General features: G+C 42.7%; 2 protein-coding genes across 2 annotated transcripts in view; one reads left to right on the forward strand and one right to left on the reverse strand.

The window, feature by feature from the left end:
• The window catches only part of Sntb1 (syntrophin beta 1), a 209501-nt gene extending 191687 nt beyond the window's left edge, over window positions 1-17814 (forward strand). Inside the window, exons 5-8 of the mRNA XM_041672588.1 lie at window positions 934-1073; window positions 13574-13770; window positions 15905-16095; window positions 17335-17814. Of these exons, the coding sequence (XP_041528522.1) occupies window positions 934-1073; window positions 13574-13770; window positions 15905-16095; window positions 17335-17427 (621 nt within the window). The 3' untranslated portion in view covers window positions 17428-17814. The remainder of the gene's footprint in view (window positions 1-933; window positions 1074-13573; window positions 13771-15904; window positions 16096-17334) is intronic.
• Window positions 17815-25014: 7200 nt separating this feature from the next.
• The window catches only part of LOC121461355 (MDM2 binding protein), a 72117-nt gene continuing 71607 nt past the window's right edge, over window positions 25015-25524 (reverse strand). Inside the window, exon 22 of the mRNA XM_041672394.1 lies at window positions 25015-25085. Within this exon, the coding sequence (XP_041528328.1) occupies window positions 25038-25085 (48 nt within the window). The 3' untranslated portion in view covers window positions 25015-25037. The remainder of the gene's footprint in view (window positions 25086-25524) is intronic.

Genomic DNA, 25524 nt, shown 5'->3' on the forward strand with positions numbered 1-25524 from the left:
CACTAAGAGGCTTACCACTATCAAAGACAATCTTTGAGGGAAAAAAAAAAAAGAAAGAAAATCTTTGACCTAAGCTGGGGCAGTGCTTCTATGACTTAAGGAGCATAAACATCATCTGGACATCCCAATAAATACACATCTGGTGGGGGGGGACGCTGGGATTCTACATTCTCCACAAGCTTAATCCAGGTCCTCAAACTCAAACTTGACAGAGAGCACTTCCATGGACAGAAGAACATTTAGGGAGTTCAGGGAAATCAACATTGGGCCAAAAGGAATGGTGATCTCACCAGGTCTTAGCAATGGAAGGGATGCAAAAATGCATTTGGTCCAATTATCCAATTGGTGCTTTCTGTCCTGTTCCTGGTCGGTCATACTGGCCCTTGAGTTAAGTGTTCTTCACTGAGTGTTGCTAATAGTCAATGGGAGAAGAGAAATTTTGAAGTGATGCCTAAACCAGAGGAGCAATCCAAGAGCAACACTTAAGAGACTATGGGTCTCACACCCAAATGAGTAAGACACGTGCAGGATCCTTTTCAGGCCTTTGGATGTTTATCCAAAAGCTTTCATAATCAATGTGCTGTAGCAGAGAGTAAGATGAGTGTGCACGTGCGGATCCCCCCAAGCCTTTGCTTCCCACTGTGACATAAAGATTCAGCTCTGATTGACAGGTGAGACCTGATGGCAGATGGCAACAGCTGTGTGCCTCCTTGGCTGCACAGATAGCCCATGCCAGGGCCCTAGGACCAGATATTTTCAGTGAACAGGAATCACTAGGATGTGCTATAGTTATTTCCTTCCATCTCAACTGTTGAAGATTGAACCAAAAGACACGTGTTTTGCTTGGTTCTCTGATTGAAGGGCGGCTGACGTCTCTTCTCCCACTCATCCTCGTCCTCCAGCTGTTGCACAGTTCTCTGCTTTCTGTTTCAGGTGCCAGGAGAGAGTGAGAAACAGTGGAAACCGGCCCTCGTTGTTCTGACCGAGAAAGATCTTTTAATCTACGACAGCATGCCGCGAAGGAAGGAAGCCTGGTTCAACCCGGTGCATTCATATCCACTTCTTGCTACCAGGTAGCCTTGACCATGGGTTTGGGTGATGTGTTGCGAGTTTGATAGTGTCTTAATCAATTAGAATCTAATTGGAGAAATGCAAAACACATTCTAGTGTTGCCTAATGGTATGGCCAGGGCTGGAAGTGCCTTAAGAATATTGGTACCTATTTAGCCAGGTAAGTTACTGTTATTAAACAAAGCAGTGTAGAGACAGTAGACTACCGTCTGTCCTTAAGGCACCAAATTATTTGTGTGACATCCCAGACTGAAATTTTTCCTGAATACCCATCCTATCCCCTAGGAAATAAACTAGATGTATGTCTTTCCAGTCCTGGGGTCCAAATGTACTCATCAAGCAAGAGTCTTTACTTGACAACACAGCAAAGAGCCCGTGCCAATGCCCGTTTTATTTGTTCGAGTTTCCCTCAAGTAAGTTCCTCGTGGTGTGTGTAATGTTGCCGTGGAAGTAGCACGAGCTCATCCTGTTCTGCGGCATCTTTGCTGTATACTAGCTACCCACATGCTTTACAGCTTTTCTTAGCGTTACTTACCAGTCTGTGATTGACACACAAGAAGCTGTGTATGTAAGGTATGCAACTGGGGGAATGCAGAGGGATACTCACATTCTTAAAACCATCATTGCAATCGGTACCATAGTGCATATTTACCACCTTGAAAGAACCCCCTGACCTCTTTATTTTGCATGAGGGAAACTTTGTGCTCTTTGGCCAATACCTACCAGTTTCTTCCTCTCTTTAGTTCTTGGTAATAATCATGAAATTCTACGAATTTGACATTTTAGAGTCTCCACGTAAGTTGAATCATAGAGTATCTGTCCCTATTCTGACTTTTTCTACTTAGCTGAATTTTCTTTTTTTAAAGAAGAGTTAACATTCAGTTATGTGTATATACACACACATGCAAACACACGCACACACACCCCATATCACATCACATCACTGTAGCATGAATAATAAAAACCCAGAGACAGACATTGGAGTTCAACCTGATAATCAGAAAAGCAAAAGCAGCCAAACCGGCTACTAGAGAGCTCTTACCTCTTTGAAATCTTCAGACTGAAAGAGTACAAGTTCCTGTCTCATCCCGCCTTATATTCCTCTCTAGTGCTGGATTAGAGGCATGCACCAACACCGCCGGGCCTCTGTGGCTAACGAGTGTGGCGGCTGAAATTAAAGGTGTGTGCCAACACTGCCTGGCCTATATGGCTGACTAGGGTGACTGCTTTGTACTGACCTTCAGGCAAGCTTTATTTATTAAGATACAAATGAAATATCACTACACATTACATTACATTTTCCTTATAGAGGAGCATTTGGAGACCTTATATTTGTTGAATTCAAGTACATAATTAAGCTAGTGGTACCCGAAAGCAAATGATATTGACACAATAGCATGCATACTTATGGAAGACAATGGAAAAATAGATCCACCCATTTGATCTTTGGCAAGGATACCAATAAGAGAAGACATACGGGGAAAGAAAGATCACTTTAATAAATATTTCTGGGAAAAAATGGATATCCATATGCAAAAGATTGAAATTGGTCCCTTATCTCAAACCACATAGAAAAATCAACTCAAAATAGATTAGGAGCATATTTAAAAGTAAAATCTAAAATCAAGAAACCCCTAGAAGAAAACCTTTTTGACATGGACTTAGCTATAGTTTTTGGATATGACACAAAAAGCACAAACAACAAAAAGCAAAAATAGATAAACAGGATTATAATAAACTAAAGAGCTTCCGAATGGCAAAGGAAACGACAAAATCAAAAGGCAGCCTACAGGATGTGGGGAAAAATTTGAAAACTACATATCTGACAAAAGGGTGATAGTCAGAATTTAGAACATACAAGGAGGTCCTACATCTCAACAACATCACACACACACACACACACACACACACACACACAACCCTTGATTAGAAAATGGGCTATAGACCCAAAGAGACATTTCTCAGAAGATACACAAATAAACAACATGTTTGTATAAAAACAGCTCAACATCACTAATCCTTGGAGAAATGCAAATCACAGATACGCATTCCCTCACATCTTTTAGATGGCTATTATTAAAAAGCATGAAAATCTTAAAAATGTTATTTTTAATGTGGGGCATAAGGAGCCTTTGCTTATTATTTCTGGGCTTGCAGAGTGAGGCAGTCACTATGAAAAAGTGTGGAGAATTCCCTAGAAGTTAAAGCTACCATTGGACAGCTCTCATCTTTGGGGGTTCTCAATGCTGGCTGCATAAGCAGGCACAGCAGCTCCAAGGTCAGGGCCATTGCCAAGGCAACAGGCAGATTATAGATGCTGCTTAAAGTCAGCATCCTCAGAGAGAGAGGTGGAGGCTCCGAAACTGAGTGTGGCTATGAGAAGCTTCCAGGGCAGGGATTCTGAGATGTGGTGCACGTTCACAGGTGATGCGGATGCCAGGCCTGGATTGTGAGCAAACCACACAAAGAAATCTAAAGCCATAAACCTTTATCTGGTGTGAGAATGGAAATAGAAAAATCCTTCACGTATATAAATGTAATTGGTGAGAATAGACACAATATTAAAATATTGGCCTCTACCACTAACCTTAAAGAAGAGCCAGTGGTAGGACGGGCTTCCTCAGCTCACCGACATCCTCCCAGCTAACACAGGCTAACCACTGAGGTGCAAAATGGAATTCTTTCTATATGGATACAAGGCCCACCCAGATGTGGGGATAAAGTCAGGGTATCACTCTGAACTCCATCTGGCAGTTGGGAAGTTCCGAATGCTAAGGTGATTCAGCCATTCATTCTCACTTCACAATCCTCCAGCCAGCAGGCAGCTCACTCCATGCTCCTGAGTGGTAATCTGGAAATGTAAGAGCCAAGAATTTCCATCTTAGGCTCTCTCCTTCCAGAACAGTGCCTTTCTCCAGGCTAACCAACCCTCCTGTCTCGCAAAGCCCTCATTTGGTAAATGCACTCGGTGGGTTGTCTTTTCTCTAAAGCCCATGGGGCAATGTGCTTTGGAGAAATCGGTTTTTAATAGGCTTTCGCCTTGGCTACCAGCCACTGTAGGTCATTTACTCTGTTCAGCTTCTCTCTGGAAACTCCATGTGAAGACTTTCATAAACCAGACAATGAAAACAAAGGCCATTCCCCTCCCAGTTGACTCGGGAGATGGTGTCTCTATGCAAATCCATGCAGGAGTTTCAAATGAACCATGGAAGTCAGGGTTCCCTCCAGCTGTAACTGGGGCTGTTCTCTGATTGCACACAAAACAGACTCTTAGAGGTAAAGGGGGACTCGGAGGTCAGGGGGGAATTGGGCTGAGGCTTTCAAGTTCTCAGCAGAATCATTTCTGGGAGTGGTGAGGAAATGGGTCCTTCCTTGTAGACACTACCCCAGCTTGAAAATGCAGACTGCTTGGCTAACTTCTTATCCATCAAGTAGATCTTCACTTACCTCCTGCATCAGATGCTTCTTTCTTCTTGTGACCAAATATCAGATAAGAATGATTTATTCTAGCTTACAGTTTGAGATCATACAGTCCATCTTGCGGGTAGGAATGATAACGGGAACATGTGACAACTGGTCACAACGTATCCTTAATTAGGAACTGTCATGACAACTTAATCCTGCACTTCCTGTCACTCAATCTCATCTCCTAAGGAGAGAAAGCAGTGCCGTGGGCCCCAGCGCGAAGGGGACATGTAATTGTGGGTGTTATTAAGCCAGTTTCTGTTGGTGTTTGCAATCTTTCTCAGTGCTCTGGGAATTGTTGTGTATCCTCTCATCACACCGGCACTCCTTCCAGGCCACAGATTCTAGAAGGACAAATGCCAGCTTTGTCCTTCTAAGCAAATGCCTTCTCTTTTTGCCTTACTTCTCTCTGATCTCACTTCCTTGTCTGACAAAAAGAAAGGTGGCTAATAATGTCTAGCACAGTAGGAAAGTTGCAGTATAGTTAATATAGTAGTCAGTCAATACAACACACAAGTTGGGGGTTTGTTATGGGAAATATATTTTGGATTTTTGTAACATTTGTGTATTGATAATGTGATATGGGGGGGTAGCCCTAACACAGACAGGTTATATGTATATCTTACGCACAAAGCCTCAACGGAAATCGATAGATAGATAGATAGATAGATAGATAGATAGATAGATAGATAGATGATAGATAGATGAGAAAGGGAGAGAGAGAGAGAGAGAGAGAGAGAGAGGCAGATAGATATGAAAACTTGATTGCTTTTAATAGTAGTAATACGAGAAGGGTCCACAGCATGTTCTTGATGTCTATCGCCATGCAGAGAAGTTTACAATCAGCCATCTCTCCTACTGACAAGCTTCTGTGGCTTCTCTGGTCTTGGGGAATTTACAAGGTGCCTCTAATTTACAACAACACACTCAGGACTTTTGCGATCATGCTGTAATTTTAGTTATTCTTGCCTCTCTACTTTTTATGAGTCCCTGAGAAAGTATATTTTGCTTAGCTAAAGTTTGTTTGAGATTGCTGAATATCTTTTAAAGGTCCACTAATCCATAGGCACTAGAAGGATTTTTATGATTGTTGTTGTTGTAATTGGTAAATCACGTGAGTCTGCAGAGAGCGAGGATTAAGGTCACAGGTTTTCTGGCGTTCTAGAGAAGATTTATTTTTATTTTATTTTATTTTATTTTGGTTTTTCGAGACAGGGTTTCTCTGTGGCTTTGGAGCCTGTCCTGGAACTAGCTCTGTAGACCAGGCTGGTCTCGAACTCACAGAGATCCGCCTGCCTCTGCCTCCCGAGTGCTGGGATTAAAGGCGTGCGCCACCATCGCCCGGCTCTAGGGAAGATTTAATGAAGACATTTTGCTCACCCAGTCCCAGTGGCTGATGGAAGTTTGGAAGCACAAAGCTTGCAAAGAGAGTGATGCCGCTATGAGCTCTGCTTGCTGCCCTGTGGGCCTGACGGAAGGGTGTAGGGCAGGCAGAGGAGGAAATGATGAGCTCACACTTCTGCTTTCATACCACCGGGGAGCCAGGAACACGGAACATTGCTGCCTTGCATGCTGGGTAGGGGTTGCTGCCTTAGGAGTGAACCTGGTTTCCACTGCTAAAAGTAGTTGTAGCCTCAGGCTAACCATCAAAAGTTTAGAAACTCTTGCCCCTGGGAATGTGACCAATTGCATTTGTTAAACGGTAAATTAGAAGCAGACTATGGTGTTCATGCTTAGCCTGGAAGGCATGATCACTCTTCAGGAATGCGGCTATTCCATGGGCCTGCCCTAGGGTGGCATGGAAGGATTAAAGGCTTAGGCTGTAGCTTGTATCCAGTCAAATTGTCAAGTGTGAGGTGTGCTTTCTCCCACTACCACTCCATCTGGAGTTAGCACTCTCTTTGGTGTCTGGTTCCTGCCCTCCTGTCTACTAAACTATGAGTTCTTCAGGACAGACTGGAAACTCACTATTTAGCTAAGTTTAGTCTCCACCCTGTGAACCCAGCCTTGAAAGTGCTGGCTGACTTTGGCATTAGACAAAAGGAGTTGCATGAATCTGGGGGCCTTGCTTACATGTTCTTGGGGGAAATATCATCGTACCTCAACATCCAAGTTTCTTCATCTGTGTTATAAAATGGTGGTATCTTCTGCTTCCCACGCTTATTGCTAAGACTAATGGAGATTATATACGTAAATATAAAGCATAAAAATGAGACATGCCAATGAGCACGCAGTAAACAACCCTCGCAATTGTGAAAATCTGAAAATATCACTCAAATGAAAGTGTGAATGGCTGATAAGTAGCTTGACCCACATCATCCTAAAGGGAACATTTGATTGTGTTGAAGACACCTGGTGTCTTAATATCATTAAGATATGAAGACCAGGATTAAGAATAATTGTTGGCTTGTCTGTAGAGGGCAGGAAGTACTGGGAAAAAGTAGAAGATTCATATCACAAGGCTAGCTCTAAATGCCACATGCCACAATACTGCAGGTAGGTAGCCAATGGAGGACTTCCTCTGGAGTCATGCATGGTCAGAAACCAAAACTATGAAGATATGGCAAAGTAACAGAACTTTTGAAAAAAGAAGTTGTGGGAGAAAGAAAGCCAGACATTGTAAGAACTGTTGGTCAGGTGATCATACGTGGTTCAGTTCCAGGAGAACAGATTTCAGTTTGATTGGCATTGACTTACATGGAGATGTTCTTGAAGAACTCTTTGGTATGTGGGTTCTGTGCACTGGGGCACATGTTGAACTCATTGAAACATAGATGGTACAAGACAATATGAAGAGATGAACAGAAGTTATGCAGAATGTCTTAAAAAGCGCAGTTCTAACAGTGTTAGATGATCAAATGACAGCTCACTTTAGAGGACAGCCTCCTAAAGCTTTGACCTATTTTTTTTTTTTTTTTGGATTTTTTGAGACAGGGTTTCTCCATAGTTTTTGGTTCCTGTCCTGGAACTAGCTCTTGTAGACCAGGCTGGCCTTGAACTCACAGCGATCCACCTGCCTCTGCCTCCCGAGTGTTGGGATTAAAGGTGTGCGCCACCACCGCCTGGCCTTTGACCTATTTTGAAATGAGACGATCCATTAGGTCACAAGCCTTGTTTTGCTGTGGCAAGCAGCATACTATGAAGAAAAGAAACCCGTGGATGACCTGAAGTCACTTTGCTTCTGCATTTTGGTTTCCTGTTCTCTCTCTATCTGGTAGAATTTGCCCCCTCCCCATTCTAGTAGGATAGAAAGAGTATGGACCCTGTAGGCTCACAGAACTGGCTTATAGAACAATTTCTGAACTGTAAATATGGGATCCTAGGCATCTAGTTGACCACACATAGACTCCTTATGTGGTGAATTTGGAAATACCATGTTCAAGGAGGTGTTGTAGAAACAAAGGCATTGGTGCAAGCTTTCATTTGTGAGCCTTGCTTTCTCGCTCTTCATACTGCCTCTGAGAGCTGGCTGTGAAAGGTCATGGGCAAATGAGAAAATGCGTGGAGGGCACCCTCTCATCTCCACTCAGCTAATACTGGGAAATTGTCACCAATGGGCTCTGAACTGTCACCCCGTTCATGCTCCTGTGTTAGGTGCATCTCTGTGGCTAGTCACAATCTCTCATTACCGCAAACTCTCTAGAAGAGAGAGTCTTGAGTGACTGTCCCCACTATATTCTGACGAATGAAATTTAGATAATGAAAATGTAGCAATGAATCATCTCTTCCTGGGAGTGGGGAGGTCCTGGCTCACCCCTCTCCACCCCCAATTTGACCCTCTTCAATGATGTGTCCTTGTGTCCTTGCTCTGTTTCTGAGATGTCTATGGACTGATGGGCCCCAATGGGGTGAGCAATGGATGAAAGTTCTTAGGGTCAACAGAAATTTTAAAAGATCTAACCAGTGGCTTTTTCTTTCTTTCCTTTTCTCCTCCCTCTTTCCCCCTCCTCCCTCTATCTTTCTTTCACCCTCTTCCCTTCCCCTTCCTATTTCCCCTTTTCCTCCCCCCTCTCTCCTTGGTTTGCATGGTAGCATCTGTTGGGAGATGCTAATTACAGCAATTAAGTAAAATGAGTATGTAATATTGCTTAGCAACCCAGTTACCTAATATGTAATTTCCCTAATTTGGCTGAATCTGTGTGCTGCAACTGTTGTTGCCTTAATTAAGGATATTAATAATAATGTTTGTACATGGAACATTTTATGCAACATTCTCTAACACCTATCTAGAATTAAATTAGTATATAACTATCCCTTATGAGACAGGTTTTTTTTTTGATTGCTTGTTTATTTGTTTTTCTCAAAAAGAAGTCAGGCTAGGAGCCATGTTTGAGGACTCTGAAATAAATATCTCTCATTGGCTGAGAGAGACACACTTGCCATGATCTCCTACAAGAACAGTCTCCTAAAGCAAGCTCCCCTAAATCTGGAATAAAAGGTTGGGTCTTACCATGCATCTAGTCTAAGCTTCATGTAAGCTACACTTTGGGCATGAGAAGTAGTGTGTATGTGTATGGGGGGGGTGTATGCATGCACGTGCACACGCACATGTGCATACAGGTGCACATGAATATGTGAGTATCTATTTGTGAAAGATGAAAGTGGACATCCAGTGTCTCCTTAATTGCATGCACTTTATTTTGTGAGTCAGGATCTCTGACTGAGACCAACTCTAGGAGCGTACCTATGGTGACTAGCCACCAAGGCCCAGGGATTCTCCTGTCTCCTCCTCTCCAGTCGTGGGACCATAGACATGCCAAGCAACACTTGACTTTTACAGGGGTCCTGGGAATGCCATTTCAGATCCTCCTGCTTACACAGCAATCATTTTACTGATGGATGACCAATTAATTGCACTAGTACCAGGTTATATGATGTAATTTGAAGGTGTTTTTAAAGTTTCACCTAGAAACCCATTGTGTGTGTGTGTGCGTGCGTGCACACACACACAAACACATGCATGTATGTGATCCATGTCAATAAGTGGAATATCTTAAATGAGTCTCACTTTCTTGAAAAAATAACAAACTTTTCTTTTGCCATCCAAAGCAGGAACTTTAATTCTCTAAGCCAGCAAGTTACTACTAAAAAACATCAGTGGCTAAAGATAGACTTAGAGGAAAAAAACAGAAGTAGCTATCAGGCATCCTCAGGAACTAATTCATCCTCATAACTCTAGGCCCACGTTCACTATTAAGTGAGCACAAAGCCAAGTTCTTAGTTGGCCATTTGCCATTTCTGGCTTGAGTGTAAAGGGGCTGAGGATAGGGGAGGTTGTGTACAGATGCTGTTGTTAGCCACAACTCTTTATGTGGGTGTCCTCTTGGTCGCCTGGCTCTGCTTTCAGTCGCTTAGTAATATTTCCTGAGGTCTTCTCTTGCCCAGGAATTGTACTAGGTGCTAAGGATACAGCAGGGAGTAACCACACAAACACTCCTACCCTGCTCTGACTTACGTTGTAATGATAATGATGGTGTTCCGGTTAGGATTACTGTTACTGTGATGAAACACTATGACTGAAGAAATTTGGGGAGGAAAGGGTTTATTAACCATGCACTTCCACATCACTGTGCATCATGTTAGGAAGTCAGGACAGGAACCTGAATAAAGGAGATGATGCAGAGCTATGAAGGGATGCTTCCTGGCTTGCTCCCCCTGGCTTGCTCAGTCTGCTTTCTTAAAGAACCCAGGACCACCAGTCCAGGGATGGCACCACCCAGAATGGATGGAGCCCTCCCCCATCAATCACTAATCAAGAAAACACCTTACAGTTGGATCTTATGGAAGCATCCTCTTGAGATTTCCTCCTTTCAGATGACTCTAGCTTGTATCAAGTTGACACACTACTAGCCAGCGCAGATGGCCACTCGGATATATTCCGTGCTGACCAAGGCTACATGTAGCATTCACACGCCACCTTATTTACTCCTGAGGTGAGGTAGGAAGATTCTTATCCTTCCTCAGGAGTTGAGGGAACTGAGCTGAGGAGAGCTTAAGAAAGTAGCCTGCCAGTAAGCAGCCGAGCTGGAGATGAAAGCCGAGTCACTGACTCTCTCCACTCTGCCTCTTCTACCTAGGGCTTCAATCTGTTGCCTCTCCCCTCAGTGTTGTATCGTCCTGTGCGGTTTCTGTTGCTGTTTGATTATCCACTCATGTTCATAATAAAAATGTAAAACACTGCCGGAGGTTGTGGTTTTGCTTCCAACCCTGGGACTAGATCTTCATTTTATAAACAAGGAACAAAATCATCCTTGGATTGCTCAGTTTCAGAGGAAGCTTAAGTGACAACTGAAAGCCTGTCTCAGGGTGCCAGTGTGTTTTCCTTGCTGGGTAGAAGAGTTACCTTTTTAGGACAAAGCATTTCCTGGGTTGCTAGAGTTTAATTCCTGTTACAGATAAGAGACAGATGGTTATATTTTTAAGGATACACAAATAACCTAAAATGTAAAATAATTGAAAGATAAATAGTAGCTATTTCTGAATTCCCCTGAGACTGAAAAAAACAGGAAAAGGGATCTTTGGGAAGAATCTTGGGAGGAGTACAAAAATGCTGCTGCTGGCAGGATGGGAAGAACCTCAGGCGGCAAGGTATTAGCCCCACCTTTTCGGTGCTCAAATGATGACTTAATGTCCACTCTCATTTCTACTTGACATTCAGTTCCCCCAATCTAGCTATGTTACTAAGAATGGTCTACAAATAAAGAACCTGTTGGGAAGCCCTTTACTTAGCCCAACAAGTCTCTGAACTAAATGCTTCTAAAATTTTTGTTGTGTCTAACCCTAGTCCTATGAGGCAGGAATTAATCTTCTAAGTGTAAGGAATAAAAATATTGGTTGAGTATGAGCCACATGCTGGTTTCTGAGCAAGTAACAATCTATTAATTGTGTTATTTAATTTTCAAAACACTACCTTATGATGTAATGATTCTTTAAAAATTTTAAAATATGTGGAATATAAAATCAGTGGGGTTTGATTACAGGATTTTATGACTCCCAAACTAATGTCCCCTGTTCAATTCAACTGGCAGCCTGGCATTTGTGTTCAACTAATCCAGATATTAAGATTTTAAGAGAGAACAGACGAATATATTTCTTAAAACAACTGAAACTTAAACAACTTTGGATAAGAAAACACCTTGACAAGTCAGGTGCGGTGACACAAACATGTAATTCCAGAGCTTGAACAGAGTGGACATAGAGGAGTCCTGGGATTATTAGCCAGCCATTCTAGCTTGCATAGTGAGTTCCCAGGAAGTGAGAGACCCTGCCTCAAAACATCGCTGAGGTTGTCCGCTGATCTGCATACACACCTGAACACACACACACACACACACACACACACGCACACACCATCTTGAGCTACTAAAACATAATGTATTTTCTTGCTTCTTATAGATGGCTATATATACCTATGTATTAAAAGGTATTTTTTTCTGATGAATTTTTACCACAATCTATTCAAGACCTGTACCTGAATTTAGAACAATGTTTGCTCTTTTCTTTAGTGTCCCTTGAGTTTGAGTGCACAGCCACAGCATAGCCACTTTTGCTCACTTCTCACTCCAAAATGGCCTCCTCCTGCCAGAACAAACTGGACTTAGCCTGTTTATGTTAATTCTCCTCATCCACCCACACGCACAGCCATTTCCCCTTATGCATGTTATGGGCTACTTACGTATCTTCAGTGAGATTCGCTCCTTAACTAGAATGTGGTCATCAGACTTCCCAATAACCTCTTCCCTCAAAGTGGCTGGGCAAACCCTTCCTCCCGCCAATCCCTAGCTTTATAAATGAATAAAAGTGCCTCCGAGTTACACAGACTTCTTACTGGGAATTCCACTGGATATAATACACGTTCCTCCACTGATGCTTTTATTCTCTACTACTTATGCATAGTGGTGAAAATAAACTTTTCAGGTTTCATTACACATATTTTAACCCTCCAGGCAACACATTCTATGTCTAAGAAAGTAACTCTCACCCAATAGGTGGCTAGGCACCTGGCATTTTCCTAGCAAATAGCAAAGCGTTGCTTTTCATATTAAGAGATAAGGGCAAAAATCCAAATACCCTGGAGAGAAATGAAATTACACTCACTGCCCTGCCCTGCGCATGATTGATGTGAGAGGCACTCTGAAGAGGAGGCTGAAATGTCAAGCAGGAGAGAGCGTGTTTCCAGGGGACCCATGCAAAGAAGGAGCCAGTGGTTATGCTCGGCACACTTTGATCCCTTATGTTTTAAGTCTGGCCTTCCGAGAAATTATTTACTATAGAGGTCGCATCTTATGCCGAGGGGAGGCTCTCAAGTCAGCGTGAAAATCTCGTGTGCTTGAAAAACAACACTTCTGAAGCTGCCCATAAATACCCACTAAAGGGCAATCCTCTGCCGGTTCCTCAGAAGTCTGACATCTCTAGTTCTTTCTCCAGTTTGAACAGATAAACAGACTGCTGTTTTTTCAGTGGGGTCCCTGTTTGCTTGCTTGTCTGTAGGGCCTGTCTGCAGAACAGCGTGCATACCCAGAGGTGTTTTCAGTACAGCCGTATCCTTCCAGAGATGATGGGACAAACTGAGTCTCACGCCCATTTAGTATGATAGATTCATTTTCCTCTCTTGTGACCAGGCATGAATGTGCACATGCGTGGGGTTGGAATTGGGCTGGAGAGAATATTAAACAGAATTCCAATCGTTTTTATTCCAACCCATTTATCTATTTATTTACTAAGCATAGTTAGATGTGTATGAGTCATATTATATTATTTGAATCTTCTGCATAGTTTATCAAATGCATGGTTCTTGGGTGACTTATCATTATTTATCATCTCCACTCTGCCCCTGAAGAGGAGAAGATGGGAGGAAACCACTGAAGAGCACTGAAAACCACTGAAGAGTCACATTTTTGACTAGAGATCACAACGAGAGCAGTGCGTCAGTTTGGGACTTTTCCTAGGTGATGTGCCAGGTGGATTTTTCTAAAAAGTGCATTTTAATACTAATCTCTCTTCTTCTCTCCCCCTCTCTCTGACACCTTCCTCTCTAGGCTCATCCATTCAGGCCCAGGGAAAGGCTCACCCCAGGCTGCCATGGATCTGTCCTTTGCAACACGAACTGGCACCAAGCAAGGAATTGAGACACATCTCTTCAGGGCAGAGATCGGCAGGGACCTCTCCCACTGGACGAGGAGCATAGTGCAGGGGTGCCACAATTCAGCCGAGCTCGTTACCGAAATCACCACTGGTGAGTAAGGCTGCCTGTGAGCTACCAATGTCCCACTGACAGACAAATGCGGGAAAAACGAATCTGCTCCTGCTCTGGCCTCACAGCTGTTTCTATTACTGGTCTTTGATGATGCTTAAAATTGAGAGTTAAATTCTTTTCAATTAGGCACTGCTCGCTCTCCTAAGATATAACTAGAGGCTTTTCTTATATGTCCCGTCTCATCTTTATTAAGGAGAAGCAGGTAACTTGGAGGATCACTTCCCATCCTCCTACCTATGACCCCTTAGATGACTTCCAGAACAAAGGAAATTTGGGGGTATAAACTTAGTCGGGTTATTGGTTATGAAGAACAGAAACCGAATCTTAGTGCTAGCATCACAGCTAGGTCAGAATAACTAATCACGTAGCTTTAAAGCTCATACGTGCGGAAAGCATGAATAAAACCATGCTTCGAGCTTAATTCCATGTGCTGGAAGTATGAGACATGAAAATGGGCAAGAGGGAGGACTCAGGACGGGAAGTCATTGCAACCTTGGTGACCCTGTCCTTTGTTGTCCCTTGCTGGTAGCAGAGGGCAGAGCACTCCGAGCTATCAGAGAACCTTGTAAAAGATGAGCTCATAGTACAAAATAAAAATACTTAGAGGAAGCCACAGAAAAGCACATGTACTCACCAGAGCTCCATTTGAACGGGCACCTAATTTTGTGGCCAACCGAGATTCTATTTTTTCCCCCAAAGTTGAAGGTATCCCCTATCAGGACGTCATCACGTGTCACTCTTGATGAGAAAGGAAGGCTGAGAATCTCATTGTCAAGGTGCTGCCCCAAAGCCCTCTCTACACTGAGTGCCAGGCTATGGGGAAAGGAAGATGAAACAGAGGAGAAAGGACTTGAGCTTTCAAAGCTAAACATCGCAGGTGGTGACAGTCTCCTCTCTGAGCTTTAGTTTTTTAAGCCCTCTAATCTTAGTGAAACATTTCTGCCTCTGAAGTCAGTGGTGAAATTGTATTCGGTATATTTAGGAAGCGGAGCAGAGCTATTGGTGACACAGAGTGGTTTCTCAATTAATGACACCTTCATGTGCCCGTGCTGCTCTCGGCTCCACCCCAGCAAAGAAAATGTCCTGGTTTCCTTAAAAATTCAGCTAGGTATGGATCAAGGCCCGAACCAATTGACCTACACAAGTCTGTTGACGGTGTTTTATGAGGCAAACTAAACCCAGTCCGATAATTGACAAGCTTTTCCAGAGATCTATGATGAAGATTTAAAGGATACATTTGTAGCCCTTCTGCAATAAGAGCTTATAAGGGGTGGGAGGTGCAAGTGACTACCCCTCCCTGTCCTGGTAATAGGCTTACAAGGCAACACTTCCGCCTTCTGGAAAAAGCCAGCACTTAGTCTTCTTATAAGATTTATACTTTTGTTTCTCGTGCCCCTGCCCCTGAAAGCTTCTGGACATCTCACGGGCAGTGGGAGAGAGAAGCATTCCTCATGGAAGGCGCCACATCACAGACTGGTCTGCAGCCGCATTTTCTGGACCCAAAATCTTAGGGGGAAATTAAAGGACCTGCCCTTTTGTAAAAGGTTTTTTGTAAAATTTTGTAAAAGGTAGATTATTTTTAAACTGCTCACTTATGACCTCTTAGGATGGCGGCATGTGAGAACTTTGGCAACATAATACGGTAGTAAAATAAGAGTGTTTGCCATAGCAAACAGGACTGTGTTTGCATGCACTTGTGCGTGTGTGTGAGTGTGTGTGTACACATCCATGCAGATGATAAGGTGCTGGTGTTAATGATGGTGATGCAGAGGTCGCTCACTTTGTTAAAATACAATACCTGCTGTTTCTGGCTGAAAGGCCAGGTTCCCCTCCCAGGTCATAGGAGGTCTGGTATACCCTTCCTGTTGAAATACATGTCAGAAGGCCAGATAAGGTCCGGGGCCCAGAAAACAGGCGCTGAATCTCAGTTCTGGACAATGGCTAAATTACAACATCAAAGTCAATCCAAGAAGTGTAGGAACCTTGTTCCTTTCTTTCTCGCTTTAATAAGAAATTTGTGGGTGGACACTGGGTTGAAGAAACTAAAATAATTAAGCATCTGAGTAAATGGATTGATGGATTGATTTCCACCATGTCTCCCCACCTGCCCCAGCCTGCACCTACAGAAACCAGGAATGCCGCCTGACCATACATTATGACAATGGATTTTCTATTTCTACTGAGCCTCAGGAGGGTGCCTTTCCCAAGACAATCATACAGTCCCCTTATGAGAAGCTCAAAATGTCTTCGGATGACGGAATCAGGATGCTCTATTTAGACTTCGGAGGCAAAGAAGGGGAGATTGTAAGTGTGGCTTTCTTGTGACCATGTGACCTCATTTGCTTTATTATGCAACACACCTGTAAGGACTCGGAAACGCTAGGCTGCCTCTCTACTGCTACACTTCCAGCTGACAGCCCATGGTGGTGGCTGCAGTCCCCTGCTGTAGCTGATCCTGGAGAAAGCAGGACCGGATTCAGTAGTGTCAAACAGGTCCAATTATCTCAAGCTCTTTCCTTTGGTTTCATTTTTCATTAGAAATTGGCATAAATATTTGAGGTGAGAGGAAGAATGCTTTATAAGGTTAGCATTAAATTCTTATCAAAAGAATCCTCGGGTATTCTAACCTATGTACAATTTATTTTAAAGATGCACAGAGCAGCTGATATAACCTTGGCGTTGGGTCAGGTGATGGGGATGAGGGCAGCTATGTAAAACAGGCACTGCCATGGTCCAAAGGCTAAAGGTAGTCAGGGAGTAGACATTAGACATTATCTGAGTTGGGGGAGGGACAGACAAGGACCAAAAGTTGGGAGCTACTATAAATCAATATCCATCTTAGATAACCAATTCCCGGTTAAGGTAACAGTCACACACCTCACACCTGTGCACACACTCCTACAGGCATGCTCTGGGTCGTGCAGGAACCACACTGCACACACTTGAGACATCACCATCAAAGGAACGTGATGGACATGCCCACAATGGCTCCAGAGTGGAGGGTGGCAGAGGCAGGGATGCTAAGCATGAGCTCTGTATTCACAAGGCCGCTTCACATGCAGGATCTGATTCAATACTCTAATTACCTTGTAATATTAGTAGAGCCAAGAAGAATTTTAAGTGAAGTGGCCAAGATTAGACATTAAAAAAAAAAAAACCTGTCAGAATCAAGAACCAAACAACCTGAGATGTGAAAGTTGAAATCTGCTGGATGCTGTACACAAGTTGGCATAAACATCACTATTGTGGAGCTGAAAATAAATGGTTTAGACAGTGAAGAAGGGGCTCATCGATAGTTACAAAATTGTTACAGGTAAATTCGTCAGAACTTGTTTAGGGAAAAAAAAAATATATGGGAGATGTAAGGAACAAGTTTGGAGAGTCATTCCCTTAACTCATTGAGAACAAAGATTTGAGGACAGAATCGCTCTATTTAACACTCCCAAGTCAGAAGTGTGTATAGATTGGCTTGACGTGAAAATCACTACGCTACATCAAGCATGAATTGAAAATCTCTCATGCTCTCTTCTTTTCCCGTTTCAGCAACTGGACCTTCACTCATGCCCCAAGCCGATCGTTTTCATCATCCATTCCTTTCTGTCTGCCAAGATTACAAGACTGGGCTTAGTGGCCTGAACAGAGGGGCGACTGCAGTGCCACAGGAGTGCGACATTGGGCAGTACGGCAAATGGCGCACGCACAGCCGGCCATCAGGGCTCAGGAGTCCCATGTAACATCCCAGGCTCCTCTGTCAGTTCCAGGAACTACAAGGGACACCCTAAAGAAAATCCCACCAGGGATGTCAGAATAGAACTTCTTAGAGCAGAACAAGGTTAAGGGGGTGAGGGCAAACGAATATACACAGCACATCTTCTGAATAATGACAACCAAGGACACAGCCATTACAACAGCATATGCAGATCTTAATCACACCAGTTTCTAGGCAACTGGTTCACCCAGGTAAGCCAGGGCTGAGCAGATGAGAAATGGATAGTTTCACCTACTCTTCTATCCCCCCCCCCCCCCCCCGGCAACACTGATCCCTTGCTTCTTTGTGATTTATTTTCTGAGTCAAGTTGAGCTGACTTTCATTGGTAGGCAAGAAAAGAGAAAAAGAAGAGGAAAAGTAAAAAGAAACCCACATTTTATTTAAGAATGAAGCATCTGTTACTTAATTTTCTTAATGAGTTCTCTCTCAGTTGGTATAGAGTGATTCCAAAGTGTTCTTATTAGCATAGGCTGAGCAGAAATGAAGTAAAGCATTGGATACTGACCTGAGCTCTAAGCTGGCAGGATCTGAGCCAAAGTGGGCTGTTGCTGCTGCGAAGCTTTTCTGATGATGAATTCTGAGACTACACTTACACCGTGGATGCTGCCTCATAGCCACAATTGGTACCCTTATTTACAGAAATCAAATTCTGGGCAATTTTTTAAAAAAAGATTGTCATTACGCACGCGCGCACACACACACACAACACAACTGCTGGTCACATAGTTGATATGTTTAACTGTCTGCATTTCCCAGTTTTCAGTGGATGCACCTTTCAATGGCCCTTGTTTCTGCCTGTGCTCATATGTGTATTTCAAAGTAAGGGAGACTGTCTCTCAGTCTTGATAATGCTGTTTCAGACACACAGAACCAGAAGTATAATCAAATCTACAGATAGCACCTACATTCATTTTGGAATTCCAGGGGAATAATAAAATGACCTAATATTTTTCTACAAGCATATTTTGAGGCAATATCTAGCCTACTAAGACTTAATGCTTTTTTTTTTAACCTTTTATTTTTAACGAAGATTAATTCACTAAAAACCACACCTATTTGACTTGGGAGTTACTTTTTACATGCCCCGAAAATCAGCCATAGAATTTATGAATTTTTAGTTCTTTTTTCCCCGTTAGCTTTACAGTACCACAAGCTCTGTGTTCTGCCTATGTGTTCGGAGGGTCATGGTTCAGCAGATGCCTATGCAAAGTGAAACTGCCTAAAGGCCTGTGGTTAGAGCCTCAGATTTGCGTCTTTATTGAGTATTTTAAACCATCATTCCCCAAAGCACATCCCATATCACAACACCATCACCAAGGGACACGGAACAGTGTTCTCCCTGTGGAGGTCATTTCGGAGGTTGGCGACAAAAGATATTGGCTAAGTAGCAACTTAAGACATTTGAGGCCCTTGTTGGGGTTGCCAGCTTCCTCAAAAATCATGGTCTTCATTGATCACAACCTTCAAGGTGGGGGTGGGAATTCCATGCCTTGTACTTCTTTGTAATGGGGCCTCTGTGAAGACAATGCTTTGGGAAATACCGCCACAGCACACGGTCTTTTGGTTGGTTTCTAATCTTACAATGTTGAGGAGTGAAGGCCAGCTTCAACACTGTGGGAAAGCATTGATGCATTTGTAAATTATATTGCACAGTTTCACGCTATATATTTTCAAAAATCACTGGAATGTTGTTATACAAGAGAACTATACTTATGTATTGTAAATAACATGAGACATATATTAATGTCAATAGTTTCGTTCAACAATATGTAATCTAAGGTGCTCGGTACTACATGAAGTTTGAGTTAATTACTCAAGTTGCAAAGAATCTATTATATATTTATAGACAAATTAAAACGGTCATAATAACAGACATTGTTTCTTTATTGCTTAAGTTTTAGAATATCTGGGTAAGACAAACAAAAACAGTCTTCGCCATTTTTAAAATTTTAATTTAAATATTTATATTTTAGGAAAAAATATATTTGAATAAGATCAATGCATTTTCTGAAGCAAATTAAAATGTGTTATTAGCAAGAAATAGAAAACTTTACTATGAAAATTGTGTATATGAATGACTTTTTTCTCCTAATTAAAGTATATTATATCAGAGTGGCTATGATGAGTCAATTCACATATTAATTATTATTTCTCAGCTTGGATTTTAATCATCATCTTTAAATAATGGCTACACAGTGTTTTTTTTTTTTTCTCTTGTCTTAGGTGTTGATGTGTAGGGCACCAACTAAGTCTGTCTTGTGTCTTGGTCAATGAATCAAATTAGTTATTTGGGAGAATTTTTTTCCAGTTTGCTTTGTTCTTTGTTCTGTGAATTATAGAACTAATAATGCTTGTACCTAAATGAAAACCAGTGCAGATGAACAATGTTACTTAATGGATTCTTGCTCAGTTGCCAGGAGGGTAAATTCAGTGGTCTGGTAACATGTGCATGCTACTCTTCCTATTGGCTTTTCAAGAATACCGGGGGATAGAGATGTCATTTTTCATAATATGAGCTAAGTAATAGAAACCAAACTATACAACTATTATGATTATGAACTACCCAGACAGAGGTATTTAATGAATGGCATCAATGGGGTGTGGAAGTGATTTTGGGGTGGTATCTTGATTTTTTAAAAATCTGCCTGTGTTTATAGCCCCATGAACATCATGTACAATTTATATATAAACTAAATAAATATTTGCCTCAGATCTCCAATGCATAAGTTTATATTTTAAGTCCATCATGGGTTGACCAGTCTCAGAGGGTTGTGTTTGTGAGAACACAGACTGTGTTCCTTTCCCATCAAGACTGCTCGTAGAAGTGTTAATATGGGGTAAAGGAATTCTACTAGCAATACCTGTGTTCATTTTATCTCAAAATCCATTTAAAACACACAGAGTTGATCCATCCTAATGCAGCAAATGTTGACAGATTCCTCAACATATTAAGATTCCCCCCCCCAAATTAATCTGAATGTAGCTTCAAATAGGTTTTTATCTATAATTAGGGCTCTCATTTTTAACTAAAATGTGACCCCTGCACCAAGCTCCAAATACTTTAATTCTCTGTTGTACCACAACTGGTTTCTGTTGTGATTTCTTGGAGTGAACATGACAGACTGGTATTTACAAGTCATTGTACTAATTGAAACTTCCACAAGATTGAAGTTAGATTAAGAACCATAAAATCTGGGGTTTCAAAAGACCTAGAAACCGTGAAGCCTATTTCTGTGCACAGTGTATCCCAGCGGTACCACCTTCGTACATTAAGGTGCGTGATTTACTGCTAACATGATGTTGACATAGAAAGCTGAGCAGACACCAATTAAAACGTCTTTGAAGTCCACGCCACCTAAACTCATCTCTCACACATACCGTATCCCAGACACTGTATCCCCGATGCTGTATTGTGGGCTACATGGACCTTGCTGCACACGCCAGTGAACTCAGGGATCGCTCCTTGAGCACTTCGGTGTTGTCCGTCCAGCCTGAAATTGAAATTTTTCCAGGATGAGGAGAGCAGTCCTTATCTCTCCAGGCAGACCCGCTCATTTGCTGGGTGGCTAGAGTTGTTTGAAGCGTCTTGCATTCTTGACGCCCAAACTTCTATTTGTCTACCCTTCACTTATGACCCCTGAACACTGGAAGTTCAATTGCTCTTCCACAAGAATGTCCTAGAAACAGAGACGAATCAAGGCTGACAGCAACCAACTAATGTAATAAAAGCTGAAAACAGCTTTTAATCGGACATTTGAAAATCCTCAATTTCTTCTTTTAAAAAAGGTCAAGATTAAAACCTCAGATATCTAGTGGAAGGTCACAACCGGCATGAATAAAATCACCAGTAAGAATAGTGGACAATAATTTAGAGAGCAATTTAAAAAACCTATGAAAAAGCACGGGATAAAACTGGACTCTCTGAGCATGGCGAACAATGAGGGCTGATGAGAATCCAAGGACAATGGCACGGGGTTTTGAACCTACGTAATGTGCTGGCTTTGTGGGAGCCTAACCAGTTTGGATGTTCACCTTCCTAGAAATGGACGGAGGGGGGAGGACCTAGGACTTACCACAGGGCAGGGAAATCTGACTGCTCTTTGGGCTGGAGAGGGAGGGGGAGAGGAGTGGGGGGAGGGGGAGAAGGTGGGAGGAGGGGGAGAAGGGTGGGAGGAGGGGGAGGGAAATGGGAGGCTGGGAGGAGGAGGAAATTTGTTTTTTTTCTTTTCTCAATAAAAAAAAAATTTAAAACACGTAACTTTGGACTATGAGCTTTGCTCCCACAAGTGCGCAAAAACTATGGTTGAAAGATCATTTCTGCAGCCTTTGTAAGCAGCTGAAAAAGGTCAATATTTGAATGATATCACTGTAACACTCATGTACACTGATAGCTGGCTAACGGATGCATGCGAATGTTTTTGCAACTGTCAGTGTCGGCATAGATGAAGTCAGTAAAATCCCCTGCAAGGTTCTCTCGAAGGGCCACAAGTACCATGCTAGCCCTATTGTATTCACCTGGGCTCAACTACGGCATTCCAGGGATCTGTGCTGTTGGGTATCACAATGAGGAGGAGAAGGGAACTTGCAATTGGTACTTAATGAGAGTTGCTAGATATCCCCACTGGCCCATGGCTCTTCACCAAATGGAAGTATTTCTCCATACACTTTCTGTGACCTCTGAGATTCTTGGAGATGAAAAATCCTATTGTTATCTGAGCCTAGACTTTGATTTCTTATTCATGCAAACATTTTGCCCTGGATTTTCTAAATATGAACTCCCATGGGTTTGAAAGAAAGATGGTGGTTTTGTTTTGCTCTGGGGATTACCAAAAGTTGATATTATTTTATTAAAAAAAGTCACTATAGGCCGGGCGGTGGTGGTGCACGCCTTTAATCCCAGCACTCGGGAGGCAGAGGCAGGCAGATCTCTGTGAGTTCGAGACCAGCCTGGTCTACAAGAGCTAGTTCCAGGACAGGCTCCAAAACCACAGAGAAACCCTGTCTCGAAAAACCAAAAAAAAAAAAAAAAAAAGTCACTATAGTCTTCATGAGGTATTGGATTATCAATACAAACTGCCTGATTCATTACTGCTTCATTAACACATCTAGATGTAAATTGAAATTTGATTATTTTTGTCTTAATATTGCATGGGTACCCCAGCATCTTCTTACTGAAATACACATTATTTTACCATCACTTTCTCCTTAAATGCCTCGGTAGCAGTTAATTTTCTTGTTGCTGTGAGCATATACCCAGCAAAGAAGCCAACTAAAGGGAAGATTGGTTTTGGCTCATTCTTTGAGAGACTCTAGTCTTCTCAAGGAAACTTCGCCAGAAACACCCTCAGAGATATACCTCCCAGATGATTCTAAACCAGCTGAAAATGACCACAACCTTACATTTAAGAGCCAGCAACTCCTAAAGGTTCTGAATCTGTGGGGAGGTCACACCACTTCTTTGTACACGCCCCCTGTACCTCTTCAGATTCCTTGAGTACTCCATCTGTCTCCTACCCTTCTAGATGCTTCTTTAAGCATAGACACCATAGATGGTTCCGCCTGACCTAAGTGTTTCTGCTTAGAGCAAACGAGTGGCTCGCTTGAAAACACTGTCCTCTCAGCTCTGTGACTCAGCTGCCAGGTAACCAGAAGATACACACCTGGCTTCGTGAGTTTTCTCATCTGTCAGTTCCACAGCTGGATCAACAACCACTCTGTAGGACCTAGGCTTGACTTTCTGAAGAGTTGCTGAAGAAATAACCTGAATATTGTTAGAATCCCTTCCCTGGGAAAGCATAAACAATAAATACCCCCTCTTTAGAAGGTCACGATAACAAATCAAAGTCTGATTCCACCAAAGTTAAAGCCAGGAAACCAAACTGGTGAGTTTATTGGTCTTACTCACAGAGCAGAGTCTGAGGAACTTCTTCCAGGAAAGAACTCGGGGAAATCTCCACACAGCGTGGATAAGGACGACTCCACAGCCATCTGGGTGGTGGTGTTTCCTCCAATAGTGAACCTTTCCCAACTTACATGCTCTAGCGCCTCCCTAACCCAAGGTCACTTACAGTGAGAGCAGAATTGCACCCAAACAGCTAGAAGGTGCTGGAGAGATCAGACGGAGTCTCAGGTAAGGGTCCAGCGACCCTCTCCACATCCTTCTGGCGATGGACACTTACAAGCAAGCATGGTTGATCTGATGAAAATGGTGGCTGTTTTGCTCTAAGAACAGCACGTGAAAAGACTGAACGAAACAAAAATTGTAGAGAATTTCAATTTCAGAGGACAAATTAAAATTATCAGTATGAAGGGGCTGAGCAGATAATGCTTGCTATCCTCCCTGTGTTCTTGGCTGAGATGGGGCTGCAGGCTTCACCATCAACCCTAGTGCGTCCCATCTGACAGAGGGTACCTGCAGCCATTGAATGACTGGCTGTCTCTTTGCTCTCTGCCTCTAGTTTTGTTTTCTTGAGAACTTGATTCAAGAGCACTAGTAGTCTCACTCATGACACCAAACAGAAAACAGAAAATACTTAGATCTGGCAATAATGCCACCTGCCTTGAATTACAGCATATTAGAGCAAGATAGAGAAAGACTGACAGAAGCGTTTGACTAACCCGGGCTACTACATATGACAAGACCCTGTCTCAAAACCACACCCACACACAATAGTGGGTACAGAAAGAGTGCTTGGGTCTGAGCATGGAGAAGCAATGGATACATATATAAGAGGCTCCTGCTTGAAAAAGGATATCTGGAAGGTGACACTTTTTTTTTTTGTTTTTGTTTTTTAAGTAACAGCCCCCCTGCCTTAGGTTACTGCTGGGCAATGGGTCCAGGGATCATGGGTGTGACCTAAAGCCCTTCAATGTTACCTGAACTTCTTAAATGTGCACTTGAACACTTCCTTCTTTGAAAAGGGCTCTTTCTCTGGACAAAAAAAATCTGAGAATGGCAAATACTATTTTTAGCCTGTTTATATGAAAACTTGAATAATAGAACTATTTGAATATGTGACCATAAATCAATTATTATTTTACCTACAGTCCTCCAAATGACACTAAATTTGATTTCACTCGGGGAAGCAAGTTTAATAGCTCATTAAATGATTAAACCATGTCCACCGAGGGTACAGCTTCACATTTAAATGATAACAGAAAAGCAGCAGGGGCCTCTGTTTTGGCTTTTTGTTCTCTGTTCATTTTTCTTAAAGCCTGGTCACAAACAAGACTGTGTTTTGGGGGGGGGGGCCTCTAAGGCGCCAGACAGAGGACCCTGATCAGTGTTGCATCAAGGAGCGCAGAAGGGGGCTGGGATGTGGGAGGGTGGGGAGACCCAGTGAGGACAATAGAAGGCAAGGGGAACTGATGTGAAATCAGACCATCTACCGCTTTTTGGCAGCTGGGCGAGAAAGAGGCAAGCCAAGAATAAAGCCTCTCGGGATGACTCCAGGCTCAGGCAGGGACTGCTCTGCTCTCACGCTTGGCCTGAAGGCTGCAGTTCTGTCTTGGCTTGGACTGGGGCCTAGGAATGTTGAAAGAAAAGAAAGCCAGTTATATTTTTAGCCACTTTCTGTTACAATTCTTGGCTGAATAAAGCCCATTTTCTCACAAGAACCCAAAGGCAATGACCAAGAAAGACCTTCAATAATGCTCCATTAATTGCAGCTGTTCAGTATTATAATCCCCATCTGTACAGCACTGGAGGATGGGGATTTCTTCCTCTGCAAGCATCCTGTGTCCCAAAAGAAAGGAAAACAGTCCAGAAAGTAAGCGATTCCCTCCATCTTCAACTAAGTCTTGATGGCCGAAGTCTTTGCCGTCTTCTCTCTTGCGGGTCATTTTTGGATGTGAATGGAATTTAATGTTTGCGCAAAATGGGTCTCACACTACAACCTAGGAGCTTGGCCCACCAAAAGGCATTGTTGTTCACTATTGTGCGGCCTGGTAAGGCTGGTTCACCC

The sequence above is a fragment of the Microtus oregoni genome, unplaced genomic scaffold, assembly GCF_018167655.1.
Source record: "Microtus oregoni isolate MIOR12 unplaced genomic scaffold, Mior012 000022F_ref0000154, whole genome shotgun sequence".
Taxonomy (NCBI): Eukaryota; Metazoa; Chordata; class Mammalia; order Rodentia; family Cricetidae; genus Microtus; species Microtus oregoni.